This window comes from Habropoda laboriosa, unplaced genomic scaffold, assembly GCF_001263275.1.
Source record: "Habropoda laboriosa isolate 0110345459 unplaced genomic scaffold, ASM126327v1 scaffold423, whole genome shotgun sequence".
Lineage (NCBI taxonomy): Eukaryota > Metazoa > Arthropoda > Insecta > Hymenoptera > Apidae > Habropoda > Habropoda laboriosa.
In genome coordinates this window covers 90358-107504 of record NW_017100606.1, presented here as the reverse complement: position 1 = coordinate 107504, position 17147 = coordinate 90358, and the positions used below count along the sequence as shown (strand labels likewise).

Below are 17147 nucleotides of genomic sequence, written 5' to 3'. Positions count from 1 at the left end.
CGGGGGATGGTTCCCAACTACGCGGACAGTCGACGTCTCTAAACCTACGCGTAGTTCGACAGACACTGTATAGATACATTTAGTATATGTTTAGACTGATATGTAAGATGATACTTTTTCCTCTGGCTTTCGTAGTGGATACACAGTTAAGAAATGCAAATTCTGTTAGTCTTACTTTTTTATTGTATCCCTGTCATGACGATTATTTTATTATATTTACGATAGTTTATTATAACTTTTATCACTTGGAGAATAAACTATTGGTTTCCGATTGCTCAGAATATAAGCATTGTGTCATCAAAGAATTCCTCGTTTCGATTAATTTGTCATTAATTATTTTTCATTATTTTTGGTTTTTATTAAACTCTATACTCAATATGAGTTTCTAAGTGGTTAATTTAACTTTCCCATCATTTCCGGGAAAAATGACAATTACATTTTTTGTTCCTTAGGACGCGTAGAATCATGCTGTAAAAAAATTTTTCGTTCCGGCCGTATGCCAAAATTGACCTTTTTTTAACATCCTCCTTTATTCGCAATCATTTAATTTCGAGATACTTACGTCGGAAGATAATTAAAACTTCCTAAAGGTTACCTTAAAATCTCGTAAAAAAGTGATCTTGAGAAAAAATTCTTTCAACTTTTACATGTGTCTCTTGAAATAATTCAACTTTGTCCTGAGAAGTTTTTTCATACAATAGTAAATAAGGCAGACATTTAAGTGATCCACTTTCGCTGAGACACTCTGTATATTTACTTCTATTAAATTAAAGTTAGTTCGGTGCTGTGCTCTATTGTTATCTTTGTTCATTGAGTTGTTTTTCGTAAGCAAACAATACGGTGTCTCCGAAGAAATTTAGAAAACTTTTCCTATATGAATTTAAATCAAGCCATCGTGCAACTGAAGCATGCCGCAAAAATTAATTTGCCCTTTGGAGAAGATTCTGTTAACGAGAGGATTATTCAATGGTGGTCTCAAAAATTTCAGTCTGAAGATATGAGTCTCGAAAATGAGTCTCGTGGTAGATCCAAATTCGTTTTAAACGAAGATCAACTGAAAACCGAAGTGAAAGGCCTTCAATAGAAAGTGTGAAAAAATTGAAAAAATGGGTACCACACTAATTGACAGAGATTCAAAATTTGAGATAGTAGTAGGTGTGTTCATTTTTGAAGAGAATTCTCACCTGTGACGAAAAATGGATACATACTTTACTCAAAACTAAAAATATCTTTATGTAAATTAATTTGAAAGAAAATTTATTTTTTCGATAAAATTCGATTATTTACAGTAACATCTATTATCTTGAGTTTATGAGAATTAATCGGTAACAGTAGATAATATTAGAACGCTAGTATACCTCGGGCATCTGTTTTTTAAAATTCACACAGACATAGTACTTTGCCGGAGGTAACACCTATGATTTATGTACTCTTTTTAGCAATTGTCTAAGCTTTCATATGAACAAAACCAGACGTCTATCAGCTTTAAATATTTTTTTAAAAATCTTCTCAAATTTTGCACTGTTTGTACATAGATTAAAAAATGCTTACAACACAATTAAGTTATTCAAATATAATACAAAACTGTAATAAAAGTCTAATACAAAACTGTATTCTGATGTTCTATAATGAGTAATTAAAACAATTAGTTTCACTTAAAACTTCATGATTTTGTCTTCAGAACGCTATCTTTGATCACAGAATTATCTGAAAGGTGTAATATAGTGAGAATTTCGAAGGTTTGAAGAGTTGCTACTTTATAGAAAATAAAGATTTGGTAAAATATTAAAGTTGAAAAATTGAATTTTGGCCACGAAATGCCGCTTTCTATGTAGACCACTGTGCAACGAATGGATGTTAATGAAACTCTCAAATGTAAAAGGTTCTGGTGACTGTATCGTGGTCTGTCAAGAGCAGAATCTATTATTCCAAAAACTCATTGTCTGATCGACATAAACCAATACTACTGCATGATAATACTCGATCGTACACTAGAGATAGAAAAATATCGATAATTTAATACCCAACTATCGATAATCATGGATTATTTCCGTTAGACCAAATTCTATAAAAACTTCTTTCATTCAAACAGATCTTTGTAGTTAATTACTGAAAACACTAAAATTTGCTTATGATTTTGTGCGTTTTTACAAGAATTTTAAACAAAAATGAGAAATCATAATTTTAAAAAAATTCAACTTGAAAAATAAATTTCATTGCTCGTATATTTACGAGCAATTTATAAATTCCAAATGTTTACAGTGTATACAGTTTCAGAATCAGAGTCACTGATTTTTATTACAAAAAAATAAGCATGTCGATATTTTTTGCTTTCATTCTTAATCTTCCATCTGATATTATTTACCACTTTGCACTCCTTATTATTCGAAACTTTAATTCGGATTAGCAAACTGTACACTCGCGTCACGGGATTCCCGTAAGCATTTAAAGCTTCGTTGCTGTTACGATATTGATTGGAATAGAACCGGCAACCGGATACCGTAACTGCTAACCTGTAGTACAACACGGCCCTACGGGTGTATCAGAATATTGCCCCAATCACAAAACCAAAATATCGAAACTATCGATAATCATAAAAAAAAAAACACATGGATTGTTTTCGATAGATCGATAATAATCAATATGCCATCGATATTTCTCCATCTCTATCGCACACGTCACATATCACTGTAGCAAAATTAGCTGAACTAAAACGTGAAATCTTATCACATGCTCGTGAAACTTGTCTCCAACAGATAATCATCTTTTTCGTTATTTAGAGCTGTTTGCGAGGAATAAAATGTTCCGTACTCGAGAAAAGGTACTCTCAGCATTTGAAGGATTTATCCAATCAGAAAACGCTAATTTTTGTAAAAATGGAACATTTCAGTTGGTATCCCGTTGGAACAGATCCACTAATAGTAATGGTGAATATTTTGATTAAATAAAGAGTATTGTTTTGAAAATATATTCGAAAAACAGCAATTTCATATGGTACAATTTAGTACAGATAATTTTATTTTTTCAAATTCATTTCGTTCTAAAGAGTCATTTATCACTGACCGGAATAGCTAGTCATGTAATACTGTTACATTTGCAATTTAGGCATGATTATTAAATTTGTTTGGACAAATTGAATAAAATTGTGAATCGAAATGTCGACAAGAACGACTCTTTCGATTTAGTGAGTATGTAGGATCTGTGAATTTTATTTATACATTAACAGATGTCAGAATTACTAAGAAACACGCGTGAAAAAGATATTATATAAGTGGTGGTAACAGAAAGAATTAATCGATGATACATTTCTCGCGTATTGTAAACTATGAAATATTACCGTAACCTTGCCAAGAGCTCGAAATTAACATTCCTAAAAATGTCCGAAAATAAATTCGCTTTTACATAATCCAGATACACGGAAGCAATATAAACAGTATTCCAATAAAAATGTTCTTACTCAATTTCAGTAAAATCATTGAAAAAGATATCTATTTATCTTATAATTTTTTTAGCTTTATCAGAGGTTCCACGTTATTTGAATTATTTTTTGCTACTGAAAGACTGGATTAGTAGAAATTTATACGATAAAGTAACGTTTATATAAACGTTATCGTAAGTTTGATTACTGGTTAAACGTAATAAACGATTCCTTTTGTAAATAAAAATCTACGTGTTACTTTAAACAGCAAAATATTTGGATTGATATGATTGCCTCAGGAAGTTTGAACCTAAAAACGAAATTAGCTAATAACACTAATAATACTGAAACAACATTATTCGACAATATCAAATATTATTCTTTAATAATATTTAGCTTCAATAATAATATTATTCTTTATTAATGTACAGGGTGGGCCACGTAAAAGAGGCCGTCTAATTATTATCTCTAGCTGTGGTGGTAGGAGAAAATTTGTATACACAGTTTAAATGGTTTCAAAGGGTAAATAGAGCGAAAGAAAAATTTGTTTGATGAAACAAATGGCAAAAAATAAAAGGAAATTTCTCATTTGATTTACAATTTTAGAGTCCATGGTCATATTACTGTGTATGTTTAAATGCACATGAATGTCTGCTACAGCATACAGTAGAAACAATATATACATTCACGTACAAAAACGTAGCTGACTTAAAAAAAGGAACAAAATGGCATTTAAAGAAAAAATTGTTCTCTCATCTTATTCACCCTTTCGAACAATTTAAACTACATATTGTCTCGTACCACCATAGCTAAAGAAAATAATTAGGTGGTTTGTTTTACGTGGCCCACCCTGTATAACGTTGCTCGCGCTTCTTACGTCTAGAACATCAGCATTTGTGGAAATGTGGGAATCAAATAATAATCGAAATTAATTCATCTTCTCTTGATAAATAAAATTAGAACTATATTATAAAATCACGGGGGAGGGTAGCCTAGATATATTTTCTGCAGGGTCCTAGAAAGTAACTAGAAAATAACTAGTTTAGATCGGTCAAAGGATTTAAGAGTTACTAGGGAACGTACAGACATTCCATTTTATACACAGTGTCCAAGCAATCATGGTATAACCGAGAACAGGGTGATACGTTATGAAAAAATAAATCGATATTGTAGTTTTTGCATACGAGGCTTAGTTTGCGAGAAAAAGGACATTGTAAATCTGCCGTGCTCGCGTGCACTAACTGTACCTCTCGACGTAACGGATTTCTGTACAGAATGCTGTTTCTACTCTCGTTTCTTATTTGTAAACATGGTCAATATCATTACTTTCTTCCTGTCGTTTCTGTGACCTTATTTACTATGAATTTGTACTATGAATCTCTTTCATTCTATTAGGATGGTTTCGTAAATGAGAATAACTTTTTAAGGTTATCTTACTTTTCCTGCATTCTTTGTGGAATGTTAGAATTTTTGGTACAGTTAGCGTATGTGCGATCCTGAAGGATTTTCAAAGTCGTTTTTCTCGAGGACGATGCCACGTAAGGAAAGACTATATTCTCCAACTTCGACTTACGCTTTCATAAGAAATCACCCCTTTTTCTGGTTGCACTACGATTACTATATGCTTAACAGTAGCTCTCGGAATACTACACCAGTCTTATCTTTTCTTTCTATTGTGTATAACTATAATGTCGAAAATATTTAATACATTCTTCTCATGCTTCGTCAATTTCACTGAAGTAATCAAAGTATGCTACGAGTTCGAACAAACAAGCATGTAAATTCGATATTAAAGTGACAACTAAATGTTTATTAAAAAAAATTGTTGTCTATCTTAGAATCGTTATTTTACAGAATAATGTTTAATACGAATAGCATTATATACATGACAATATTTACCGAATTTAATTCAAATTTATATATAATTTAGGTTAGAATCAGTTCATTTTGAAAATTATGTAACAAATTCTTCGGTTGCTTCTTTAGAGATAATTGTCGTTACGTTAGCAATTGAATGAAATAGAACACGAAACAACTAGAGTAAGAGCGAAAAGTAAGATCGAATCATTATCCGTTTCTTTTTTTTTTCACGTGAATTATCATTGTTCAAACGTAACATCAATATTACTTTACGATTCCCTGGATATTATCGGCGTCCGTGAAACGCGTCACCAGCGAAGGTTAAATACATAGGCGTCTAACTATTTTGAGCAACATGCGCCGAAAATTACAGCGAATGTATCAAGCGTTTTCAACGCGATACCGTTTCTCAGCATCGTTTCAAAGTAGCTCCAATATCTTGGTGAAAATTTACAAACCGAGACAGTACGAGGCATAAAGTCCCAATTAACTTGCTTCCTAATACTTATCGTAACTAGTGTACAGTTCGCGATAGTTTCAATGTCATTGATAACAATCGAACGTTGCCAGAACTAGACTCCTAGCTACGTGAAATCGACCTATCGTGAACACTATCGTTTCACCCTATTGCTATTTAAAATCATCGATACTTATTTCCGGTACTCTTTCACTGTATCGTCACGTGAGCGATGAAAACTCAAGGTCTTGTTAAAATTCACTTCTGCTAGAATGCAAATTTACGCGAACGTGTCTACCTTATATTTCGAGTAATATACGTATTTTCGAAATATGTGAAACCTAGTTGGTTGTACTTCCACAGAGATTGTTCTTGGAACGTTGGAGAAAGCGAAGTTGAACGATGAGAAAAATTGAGAATGCTGTGCAAGCTTATCCCGTTGGCATGTAGCAAAGTTAAGGAAGCCCTAATTCACGGTACTTGATTTAGGCATTCAACTTGACTTGAACGCCTACCTCGCCAACATATACAGACGGTAGTATATTTCAAAAATCTTGTCCACCTTCGTGAAACTCCGGAACGGTTTCGAAATCGAATCGGCCGCGCACTAGTATCGAAACGCATCTGTGCAGTCCGAAGCACATGCTATCCGTGCGCCTACACGAACACACCAATCCCGTGTACACGCGAGTACACATCTCGATTGTTCAATTATAAGAAAATAATTACCCCATTTCTTTCCTGTGTGGCCGCAGTAAGTGCCCTCGGCGGGGTTATGGATGTAATCCCGAAAGGCTTTCCAATTCGTCTTTTGTTCGGGCGCTCGATTGTAATCGAACTCGTAGGTACCATTCTGCAATTGCTTACCGAGCACACTCATCTCGGCAAAACTGTTTCTCTCGGCGGTATCTCGGAAACACTGTCACTCTACTTTTGAACGCGCGAGCCTCTTAATAGAACACGATCTTTCGTTCAACGGCTCGAACCAGCTTTTACCTCGTACGAAACGGACCCGTACGAATAGAACGCGCACAGAGTACTCGTGGCCGCGTTAGCTGAAGTTGCACTCCGCTCAAGCCGAAAGTGCTCACTACTCACGGTGTCTCGGGGAGAGTCGAGCGATGCCGCGCATAACCAAGCTCGATAGCGCGGCCACGATCGGCCAGCCCTACGTCTACCGATCGAGTAGTGGGAAACGCTAAAGTATGTATATAACCAGAGGCCACGCTCACCGCCTTATGGCTGACTCACACCTAGCTGCCGGCGAGATCTCACTCCTCTCTCGCCGTATTATTTCGTATCAACTGGTTAGTCACGTGACAGGACCACTCATCAACTACCGTATCTTATCGGATAAATTTCATGTCAGACTGGATGCTACGCGTGACTTGAAGATCGATATCTAGGCGCTTCCATTTTTTTCCAAATTGATGAATTAAGCGGAAATTAGATCGCCCGTTATCTAACACTGCAAATTTTACGAAGAATTTCTACGATATTCGTGCCGGTGATTTACGAAAGTGGTCTGAGTGAAAAATCTAAAAATACTGAATTTATCGCTTGATTCGCGTCGCGTCGATCTTTTCACAGGGAAGAGTGACGTTACGAGAGAAAGTATTTTCTGAAATGTTTCTGTGTAAAACTAGCGTGTACAGTCGAATCTTTGATTCGAATTTTCTTCCGATTTTACGTGAATGCGAATTATGTCGGATTCGTTACATCTTCGTGGCGTGCAAGCGTATCGTTTCTATTCTAGCACATCCGGACGTGATTAAGATCTGGTTTTATTTGGAGAAAATTGCTTGTGTAACCTTCGGATTTTGTTTAACACTAGGTGAAAAGATTGTAGAATTGAAAAATATAACGTTTAAAATACAACTTTCTCAATGTAACTACACTCATTGTCAGTCAAAAATGTCTCCGTAGACTTCGTTAAAATGTATTGTAGCGTTGTATAATTTCAACTGAGAAGATAGTAGATAAATAATATTTACGTTACTTCGCTTAGAAACGTAACATTTGCTATTAGCGCGAAGAAAACTGATTTATGTTCATTCAATTAAACTAAGGGAAAAGAATAATGTAACAGAAACGAGATGAAACGAATTTCCGTACGGTATCTAAGAATTCAGCAATATGTCTACAAACAAGGCTACAAAGGCAAATACAAGTTAGTTTCTTATTTATATTTATTTCTAGTATGCTTAGTTATATTCTAGTAGTAAGTGTTATGTTTCTAAATAAAATAACGTAAATATCATTTATTTACTACTTTCTCTGTTAAAATTAGACAAAGCTAAATAAATTCTAACCAGGTGCGCGGAGACTTCTCAAACTGTGCGTATATCTAAACACTTACAACTATTACCAGACTTATCGAACCTAAAACTGATCCGTAGTCTATTACTCACAGTCTTTCGAGTAGTTTACCTTTTCTAACACTTTCTGTGTACGTCACTCGAGTGATACCTTAAATTTTCTGGTGTCCTTTTTCAACTATATAAGAATAAAGCGATAAAATATAATTTCACGCGTCTCGGTTGTCCACTGCAAAAATATAGCCACACCTAGAAATTTGGTACTGCAGAAATCTGCAAATCACATGTTTTTCGGGCTACTCTGAGGAAAAAGTGACCTTTTTTACCCAAATTTTAATCATCTTTCCCTTTCAATACCCCAAACAATATACGCAAATTTCCGGTTTGTGCGATTTCGTTTCTCAGGTGTTGTAATTTATTAGAGCGCTTTTATGTGAAAATTGATTATCGAATCGGTGAAAATAAATTCTAACGAGTAGCATGGAGACTGTTTTGACTGAGTGTACGTCGACGGAACATGTCCATGTTTGTGGAAAATAGCACTTAAAGATGCTGATCTTTCAGCATGCGGTAAGTGGACAAGTAAACCGAGGAATAAGTATTTTCTGTGCGTCAGATTATATTGACGATGTATGTACACTAAATTTGTCGAGATTTCCGAACCTATTTGTACCATTCCATGTGATTCATTAACGACCTAACGTTGCTCTAAAAATTAGACTCGAAATGATAGTTTCCGAAATTTACATCTTAATTTGTTTCAGAGGTAAGTTGTTAAATGAAAACGAAAAACAGCTTTTCTGCAGTCATCTTTAAAATAAAAGATACATTTACAGATTAAACTTTATTCTGCATTGCTATCACTTTGTCATTCTATATCGTTAATCTTTATTTGTAAAATTTGCAATATCGTTATCAGAGATGTTAATTTCTCTTAGTTTATCTTACAACAGATAGCAAATAAACGAGAATAATAAAAAAAAAAAAAACATTTCTGTAATACATTCTTAGATAGTAAGTAACTAAGTATTCACTTTTATCCAGCTTCGTTCGCTAAATCAACCTTAAGCACAGTGTATCACAAGATACTTGGCGACTTAAATTTGTAGATGCGTCGGATTTTTATCTTTCGCGATTATGCAACCGCGTATAGGAAGCCGTCAATGTCACACTATTTCGTATGTTTCTTGCGATAAGTTATATAAACATAACGAAGATCGCGCTTTAACGTAAATTGAATTTCAGACATTCTGATAGGGACTATTGTTTATGAAAAGTGACGCGGAAGGTCGAACGATACTTGAATTAAACGACAAAATTATTAATAGCTGTTACACGTGTTAATTAAAAATAAATGTTGAAAGATCAATATACTTTCTGAATGAAACATTTTAATATATTTATACGATACGTTCCTATTTATGCTATTGTTACGCTCCAAATGAAATTCTTTTTTTTTTTTTTACGCTTTAATTGTTCATCGGCAGGAGAGAGATTTGATAGCGCAAAGCATCGTGGGAACCCCCTAATCGATCGCAGACTCAGCCTTTGATATATTGGATGATTGCAAAAGTTCGTACCCGATTTAAAAATAAAACACAAGCGGTTTGTGCAAAGGCACGTTTCATTTGAAAATAAAATTAAACGAAGTGAATAATTATTTGAAAATAAAACACAAGCGGTGTATCTCTCGATAGGAATGTAACATGACGCTGAAACATCTGCACCGAAGTGTGATAAGGTTCCCGCAACCTCTGAAAATCAGGTACGAACTTTTGCAATCATCCAATATAAGAAATTGATCCTTTTATTTAGGTATCGTAGATGATTGTTAACCGTTCGAGTGCCACGGGATGTTGCAGAAATCTGACCGAAAAGTACCAAGCGGCGCGATCGCGTTTCTTTCATTTGATGTCGAAAAATTCCAAAAATTTGGAATACGACCGTTTGGAGATAACACGAAACAATGGCAATATTGATCATGTGCAGGTACAGGTCTATTTTTTATGAAAAAATAGACAGAGTGTAGGAAATAGAATAAAATTTACACTTGGTGGCCCAATGCGGAGGCACTTTTCGATGTCGAATACGAATATAATATCTCGTTAATTATTAGCTCCAGGACAAACAATGTTTAATACTTTTCTACTTGGAAATTAACGAGCTTTTGAACTGCCGTAAAAAAATAGGACATTTCATTTAAAAAAACAAAGGTGACCTTCATATCTCTGAAGCGACTCCACCTAGCAACAGAAGATTAACGCCATACTACGGCCCCTGTTGTCCCATGCAACTTTTGTTTCGAAAACTTTTCTACTAGTATCATACTTTCGGAGTTATTCTTGGTGGCAACAGTTAGTACCTCACCTTGTATATTGGATGACCAACGTATTGATTCATGCACTGATAACGCAACCGAGGTACTGTACCCAAAAACATCTTAGTCATACTTGTTTTCACTTTAAGTTTAAAGAGTACCCTCTCTCCATCAAATAACTACAATATAAAAGACTCTTCCCTTCTTTTCCTATCTTGGTGACAAAACGACTGCGTATTTCTGTACTTCACGAAGCAATAAGTTGGATCCGGAGCTATACATTCGAAACGTCCGAAATGGAATATTAATTAACAATCGTTCTTGACGTGTATAACCCGGATTCCAACAAATATAACGCATTCCTTTGTTGGAATCCGGGGAGGAAAGTTGACACCGATTATATTTTACCAATATAACTTTTATTTTAACAATGATACTTGTACTCGTGGATTCCGAATTTACAAGGCGCGAACTTCACGAAGAGACGTTGTGTGTTTTGCTGCTGTGTACTAGATGGACTGCTCTAAACTATACTCGCTTGGTTTCTGTAATGATCGTGTAAGGGATTTTTCGGGTGTACTTATAAGGAAGGGATTTGGGGGAGAAGGTGAACTTGGTTCTGGTGACGAACTGTTAGACAGGACTTTGAAGGGACAGTCAGCGGTCGATGAGTAGCTTGTTTTTCGGCGTTATGGGGTTCATCTTAAGAGTGACTTGGTGACTCAATGTCAATAGGCGGTTGGTTATCCAACACCTTTCTTGGAACCAATGTGATCCAGTAACGGAATAGTTTAGATATGCAACAAACCGTATTTTTCCTTCTTGGAACTCGCCAATATAACCGAATGCTCACTTATGTAAATTTCCCATTGAACACATACGTTAGGCCAACAAATTCAGAATATTGCACATGTACAGTGTCAACCAGCGAATAGGAAATTATTGCAATATTTTAATTGTACACTGATTGTCAAAAAGAGCGTATGTTTAAACTGTTTAAACCACATATGGGCAACCCGCTGCCCCAATCTATTTCAGCGAAGTTTCTCTTCAATCTTCACATTAAATTGTTACGTCGTTCGTTATATTATAAAATTTATATAGAGCTTTATTACAAACAAATGAAACATGAAGTAGCAACTTGTTTTAATTCATTTAATATTAATTTATTTTATTTAATAATTTGGTCCGGCCCTTGACTCGGAGACAGAACGGTAATTTGGCCCCCGAACAAGAAAAGGTTTCCCATGCCTGGTTTAAGCGAAAGATAGACTTGTAACCTAAACCATAATCAACCGTTTGCAGAATATTGCCTGAAAACTTTGTTTAACATAACTTTTACGTTAAACTCATTCAAACGTACCGGACAATGTTAGTAGTCGTAAGCACGAATGGACTAAAGCAGTGATGGCGAACCTTTTGAGCTCGGTGTGTCAAAATTCGGAAAAAACCTAGCTTAACTCGGGTACCGTGACAATCTAGAAATATCAGCGCACGTTGACTACTCTTGGGCGAAGATCGTCCGTAAACGATGCGCGTCACCCAAAATGTCTTGGCGTGTCACCTTTGACACGCGTGTCATAGGTTCGCCATCACTGGACTATAGTAACGTTGGATCCTTTTCACGGAGATAGAGCAAACGAGACCGTAAGACGAGATACCGTATCGTGTTCCTCTTAAGACTGTTTCGATTTCTCAGAAATCATAAACAATCCATCTCCAACGTAGTGTTTCAGGGAGTCGAATATCATTTTCGCTCTCGGAGGACCATTGCTGGATCAGTTCCGTTTTAGACATACAGTGACTCCCATTAATACTCGGACACTCTTTTAGAACAGTATAACTTTTTTAACATTGGACTTGAGTTTTTTTGAGAAGTTAGAAAGATGAGTATACTAGATGACGTGTGCAAAAAATTTGGAAAAATTTGCAATTTGTGGGAATTGCAAAGAAAATTGTAAAAGTCACCGTTTACAAGCTCCTTTTTGTCGGAGCTTGTAATGAAAATTTAAAACATACGTTTTGTAGATCTATGTCAATTATACACATGCTGAAAATTTGATCGAAATCGCGAAGGTTTGAAGATTTAGTTTATTCAATTTCTACGGTAGATATCGATTTCAGAAAGTTCTCCGATATCTATTAAGTGTTGATAAACCGTCGATGATGTGCTTATGCTCTCTCTCGATAGGGACAAGAATGGAGCCAACGCTATGCAGTCACCCGCTTTGCTTTAGTTCGTCTGTTGCTCTTCCTATGTTCAATTATGAATTTGAAATGAGAATTATCATTAGGAAAACGTGCTAGTATCCTTACTCTTGCGAAACAAGGATATTCAATTCGAGAAATTGCTGCAAGGAAGAAAATTCCGAAGTGGACAGTGCACGACACTATCAAGTGTCTGGATACTTTTCAGCGGTGTAGTGTACGTGTACAGCTTTGGCCAAAAGTATTAGGCACCTTTATTTCTACTGTTAATATTCGCTGCACGTACACGTCTTCAATTTCGCTGTTAATATTTTGAAAATTAGAACGTTTTCCTTGACATATGCCAGAAACGAGTAAATCGAGTGATCATCAAGGCAAGTTAATTTTATTTTTAGAAAAACAGGGTAAAAGTCAGAGAAAAATTGCTGCGACTAAAAAGTTCGCGTTGTGCAGTTCAAACGAAATATTGACAAAATTAATAAGAAATGATCGTTTCACATTTCAATAGTTTGATTTCCTTCTGGTAGAAAATTATTTTTAAATAATACATATTTTACGTGGTTCCGAACACTTTTGGCCAAGGTTGTATACAGAATTGTAACATTACGCACACATAAGAATTTGTCATACAGAAATTTTCAAAATTTTCTCCGAAACATCTTTACTTGAGTTATCAAAATTATCGGTACTCTCGATGTTCTCGATAAACTTCCTAAACCTAAATGTAACAATACGACAAAAATGATTCATTCTTCGTACTATTCTATTGTATCTTTGTCGAATCAACGTTTTCATCAACTTTCTGTAAATTAGTGGAAATATATTATTAACACATATCCTCAATAATTACAAAAGAAATAATAATTGTGTGTACTACGTTACCTATCATTATTTGAAAATCTAACGAATAACGAGAACGTTGCTCGATATTAGAGGCCCACAAATTGCATTCCACTGTAACTAATCTATGTGCTGCAATAAGTACGAGGCTAATGTACAAGGTGGACCAATAAGAGGTACCACCTTGAATATTTTCGGAATCGTGAAAGTAAGAGAAAAATGTTTCGAGTGAAAGTTGTTTGCTATAGAAAGGACCATTGTATGGTCACAACGATTTTTTTTATAGATAGAGCCGCTGAAGAGTCCTGTTTTTCTAACAACCTGCCAAGTTTTTTGTTTCTTTGTTAATAACAGCCCTTAAGATGAAGACAAAGAGACTTATAATATATCCAGTCAAGGTCACAAGACGGTTGATTTGCATTGCTACTGCTGATTCAATTGCTCTGAAGGGAGGTAGGAAAGTGATAAAGGATAGGCGGAAAAGGCAAAGTTAGGGGCGTTTCGTCCTGGGCCTCCTAGTGAACTCGTTAGTAAGACTTTTTAGGAGATCCGTGCCTTAGACGCAGCAGGGACTGGAAGGACTCAGGTCAGAAGGTGTATATATACAAATAGGAGCCTTTGTGAGGACTAGCGAGAACTTGTGGTTACTTCGTCCCTCTGGTGGCAAAACGTAGGAGGTCGCTACAGCTCCTTTAATGAGGTCAAAATTTATTAAGACGCATGTGTCTCTGTGACCTTGACTGATGTGTTATAAGTCTTTGTCTTCATCTTAAGCGCTGTTATTAGCAAATAAATAAAAAACTTGGCATGTCGTTAAAAAAACAGGGATGATCTTCACACCTCTTCAGCGATTCTATCTATAAAAAAATCGTCGCGACCATACAATGGTCCTTTCTATAGTAAACAATTTTCATTGGAAATATTTTTCTCTTACTTTCACGATTCCAAAAATATTCAAGGTGATAATTCTTATTGGTCCACACTGTATAAAGTATACGAGAATATTTAACGAAGCATGCTTTATAGTGCAGTAAAAGCTTGACATACGCGTTAAACTCTTGAATTTCAATGCGACAATTGGGGACAGGTAACTTGGTTGTCCGGTGAACGGAAAGTATTCAACTGGAAAACCAGGACTTGGTGCGTAATCTATTTCTCCAATATGCTCTTTATCGACATTGTTCGCTCCATCGCACGATAACCAAACGTAAAACTTAAATAGAACACATTTATGTATCTCTAAATATTCGATATTGAAAAATTTTCTAAAATATATTTTTTCACGTAAACATCTCAATTGCGCTCGTAAGTTTCACAGTTGGCGTCGATAATAACACGATAAACGGGATTGTACCTTTCGAGATTCGCGTACAGCTTTCTTCAACGTGATTGGCATATTCTCCGGCAAGGTTGACGAGTAATTATAGTATTCAGGTATCCAATCGAACTTCTATAGAAAACGTATGCATATAATTTGCGTTAAATTCGAATTGTAAAAATGTAATTGTAGTCTAGATCCTACCTTGTTAAATTTAATGAGAACACAAGGTTGCAAGGGTTTCGTATATCCGTATGGAGATTCGCTGCATTTTCCAAGACTTTTTATATCGAAGTAGCAAGGTTTCTCGGTACGATCCATTTTCGAATATTCATTCGGACAATTTAAATTATAATTTGATGTATCTTTTTCATACTCTAAATATAAAATCATATATTGAGCATTTTAACAACGGTTTTATAATTGAAAAAGATATAATCGCTTTAGAAATGCAACGAATTATCTTGTTAAGAAGAAATAAAAATGAAGGGGATATGTACAGTGTGGGCCACATAAAACAGGCCATCTAATTATTTTCTCTAGCTGTGGTGGTAGGAGAAAATTTTTATACATATTTTAAATAGTTTCAAAGGATGAATAGGACGAAAGAAAAAATTTTTGATCTAAGAAATGGCAAAAAGTGAAAGGAAATTTCACGTTCTGTTTAAAATTTTAGAGTCCAAGGTCATTTTAAGGTCATATTATTATGCATGTTTAAATGCACCTCAATAAAAAAAACGTACGTGACTTTAAAAAGAAAACAGAAAGAAATGGCATCTATAAAAAGTTGTTTCTTCCATCTTATTCAACTTTTGAAACCATTTAGATTACGTATAAAAATGTTCTCGTACTACCATAGCTAGAGAAGATAATTAGATGATCCGTCTTACGTGGCTCACCCTATAAAATGTTACAAGTTATACGGTACACAAAATATTGTTTACAATACCTCGTAGAAAATCAGACAACGCTCGAATATATCTTTTTGATCGGGTTCTGCTTGTCGTGTTACTCACAGAAATAAGGGGCGATGTAGCTGACATGCTGTTTGGTTTAAAAACTATCCCTTTAGAAAAATTTTACTTAATATCTATACTCTGTCCAATTTAAGAATAACCTCGCTTCGCGCATGGGACGTGCCTAAGGCAGGGCTGGAACGTCCAAACTTAACCGCCTACGTTTTTCTCCGTCTTACCCTCTGCTGCGCCCTCTGTCTATGCGCAGAACGGACGAAAATCGGTCCGAGAGCGAGGTTATTCTTAAATTGGACAGAGTGTACATATGCGTTACTTCTATTATTTATTAAATTTATTTAACATTAACTTTGAAATTATTCTTATACCGAATGAAGTTATGAAAATGATACGATGCTAATTTATCATTTAAATGTAGTTTACATTAACTCCATACTTATTTACATACATTCTTTTGTGAAATATTTTTAACGTAACATTTTTTTTTTTTCTTTTTTGTTAAAGTGTTGCATTTCTATACCTGGACTATCAAAGGTTGAACGCGCCAGGCGTAAATTTTTTCCAAAAAGAGAGTTCGAGGATACACCGGCGTATTGAAAAAACGGTTTCTCTAATTGAGAAACATAGTCTATGCTGATCTTCATTTGTATCGCGAATATTGAACCCAGAACGGCGAAGAAGCACAAGTAAAATATTCCTAATTGACCTAAATTTTAAATATGCGTTAATAGATTTTCAAGGAAATGTTTCTCTGCAAAACATCACAAAATAGACAAAAAAAAGCGGACGAAGCTAAATTGACACAATGCATTCTCAGCCATATTAATTTTCAGGCTTGTTCCATGAATTTATTTTAGCTTTTCCCAAGGCACGTTCAATATTTACGAATAACCATGTATAATTGTACAATTGTTAACGTTTAGGATAAAATAAAAATGCAAAGCTTCAAATTATTACGACTGTTACCCCATTCTGCGGCTGTTCTGTCGAGAAACGCTTTTCGATCTTTATCCCAAATAAAACGCAAAAAGTTTCGAAGAGGTCCTAAGTCAGGTGGAGGTCTTCGAATTCTGTAGTATTCGTCGTCGTGTAATATTATCATGTTGAAAAATGAATCTGTGTCCTCTAACAAAAAATGTTGTATTCCTTGAAATTAGTTATTCTTTAACTAACTTCAATAAGATAAATGCTACATGAATCTATTCACACTCAATTAAAAAAAGCAGATAATATAAATAAAATGAACGATGTTGGTATGTTTTTTCGAGTAGTTATTCTTTTCATTATGCTCTTTTCATGAAACAATTATTTGCTCTTTATGTCGGTCAAAAGGAAGCACTTGTATTGCACCATATCAAAATGTAAACAATGGAAAAATTTTCGTTTCATAACATATTGATTTCTTTAAAATTTTTTTAGTATAAAAAGGTCTACTTT

At 34.9% G+C, this 17147-nt stretch overlaps 2 protein-coding genes across 3 annotated transcripts in view; both read right to left on the bottom strand.

Annotated features, from left to right (window-relative positions):
• The window catches only part of LOC108576701 (sodium/potassium-transporting ATPase subunit beta-2-like), a 25135-nt gene extending 18277 nt beyond the window's left edge, over positions 1–6858 (bottom strand). For both annotated transcript variants that reach the window (XM_017939755.1, XM_017939756.1), the window contains exon 1: positions 6465–6858. In XM_017939755.1, coding sequence (XP_017795244.1) covers positions 6465–6615 — 151 coding nt within the window. In that variant the 5' untranslated portion in view covers positions 6616–6858. The remainder of the gene's footprint in view (positions 1–6464) is intronic.
• A 6514-nt stretch (positions 6859–13372) lies between these two features.
• Positions 13373–16812, bottom strand: LOC108576684 (sodium/potassium-transporting ATPase subunit beta-like). Its single transcript, XM_017939727.1, has 8 exons — positions 16677–16812; positions 16231–16416; positions 15686–15802; positions 14941–15113; positions 14773–14868; positions 14466–14631; positions 13461–13550; positions 13373–13380 (listed from the first exon to the last, which is right to left on the bottom strand). Exons 1-8 carry the CDS (start codon positions 16810–16812, stop codon positions 13373–13375), a joined length of 972 nt encoding a protein of 323 aa, XP_017795216.1.
• Positions 16813–17147: the final 335 nt, after the last annotated feature.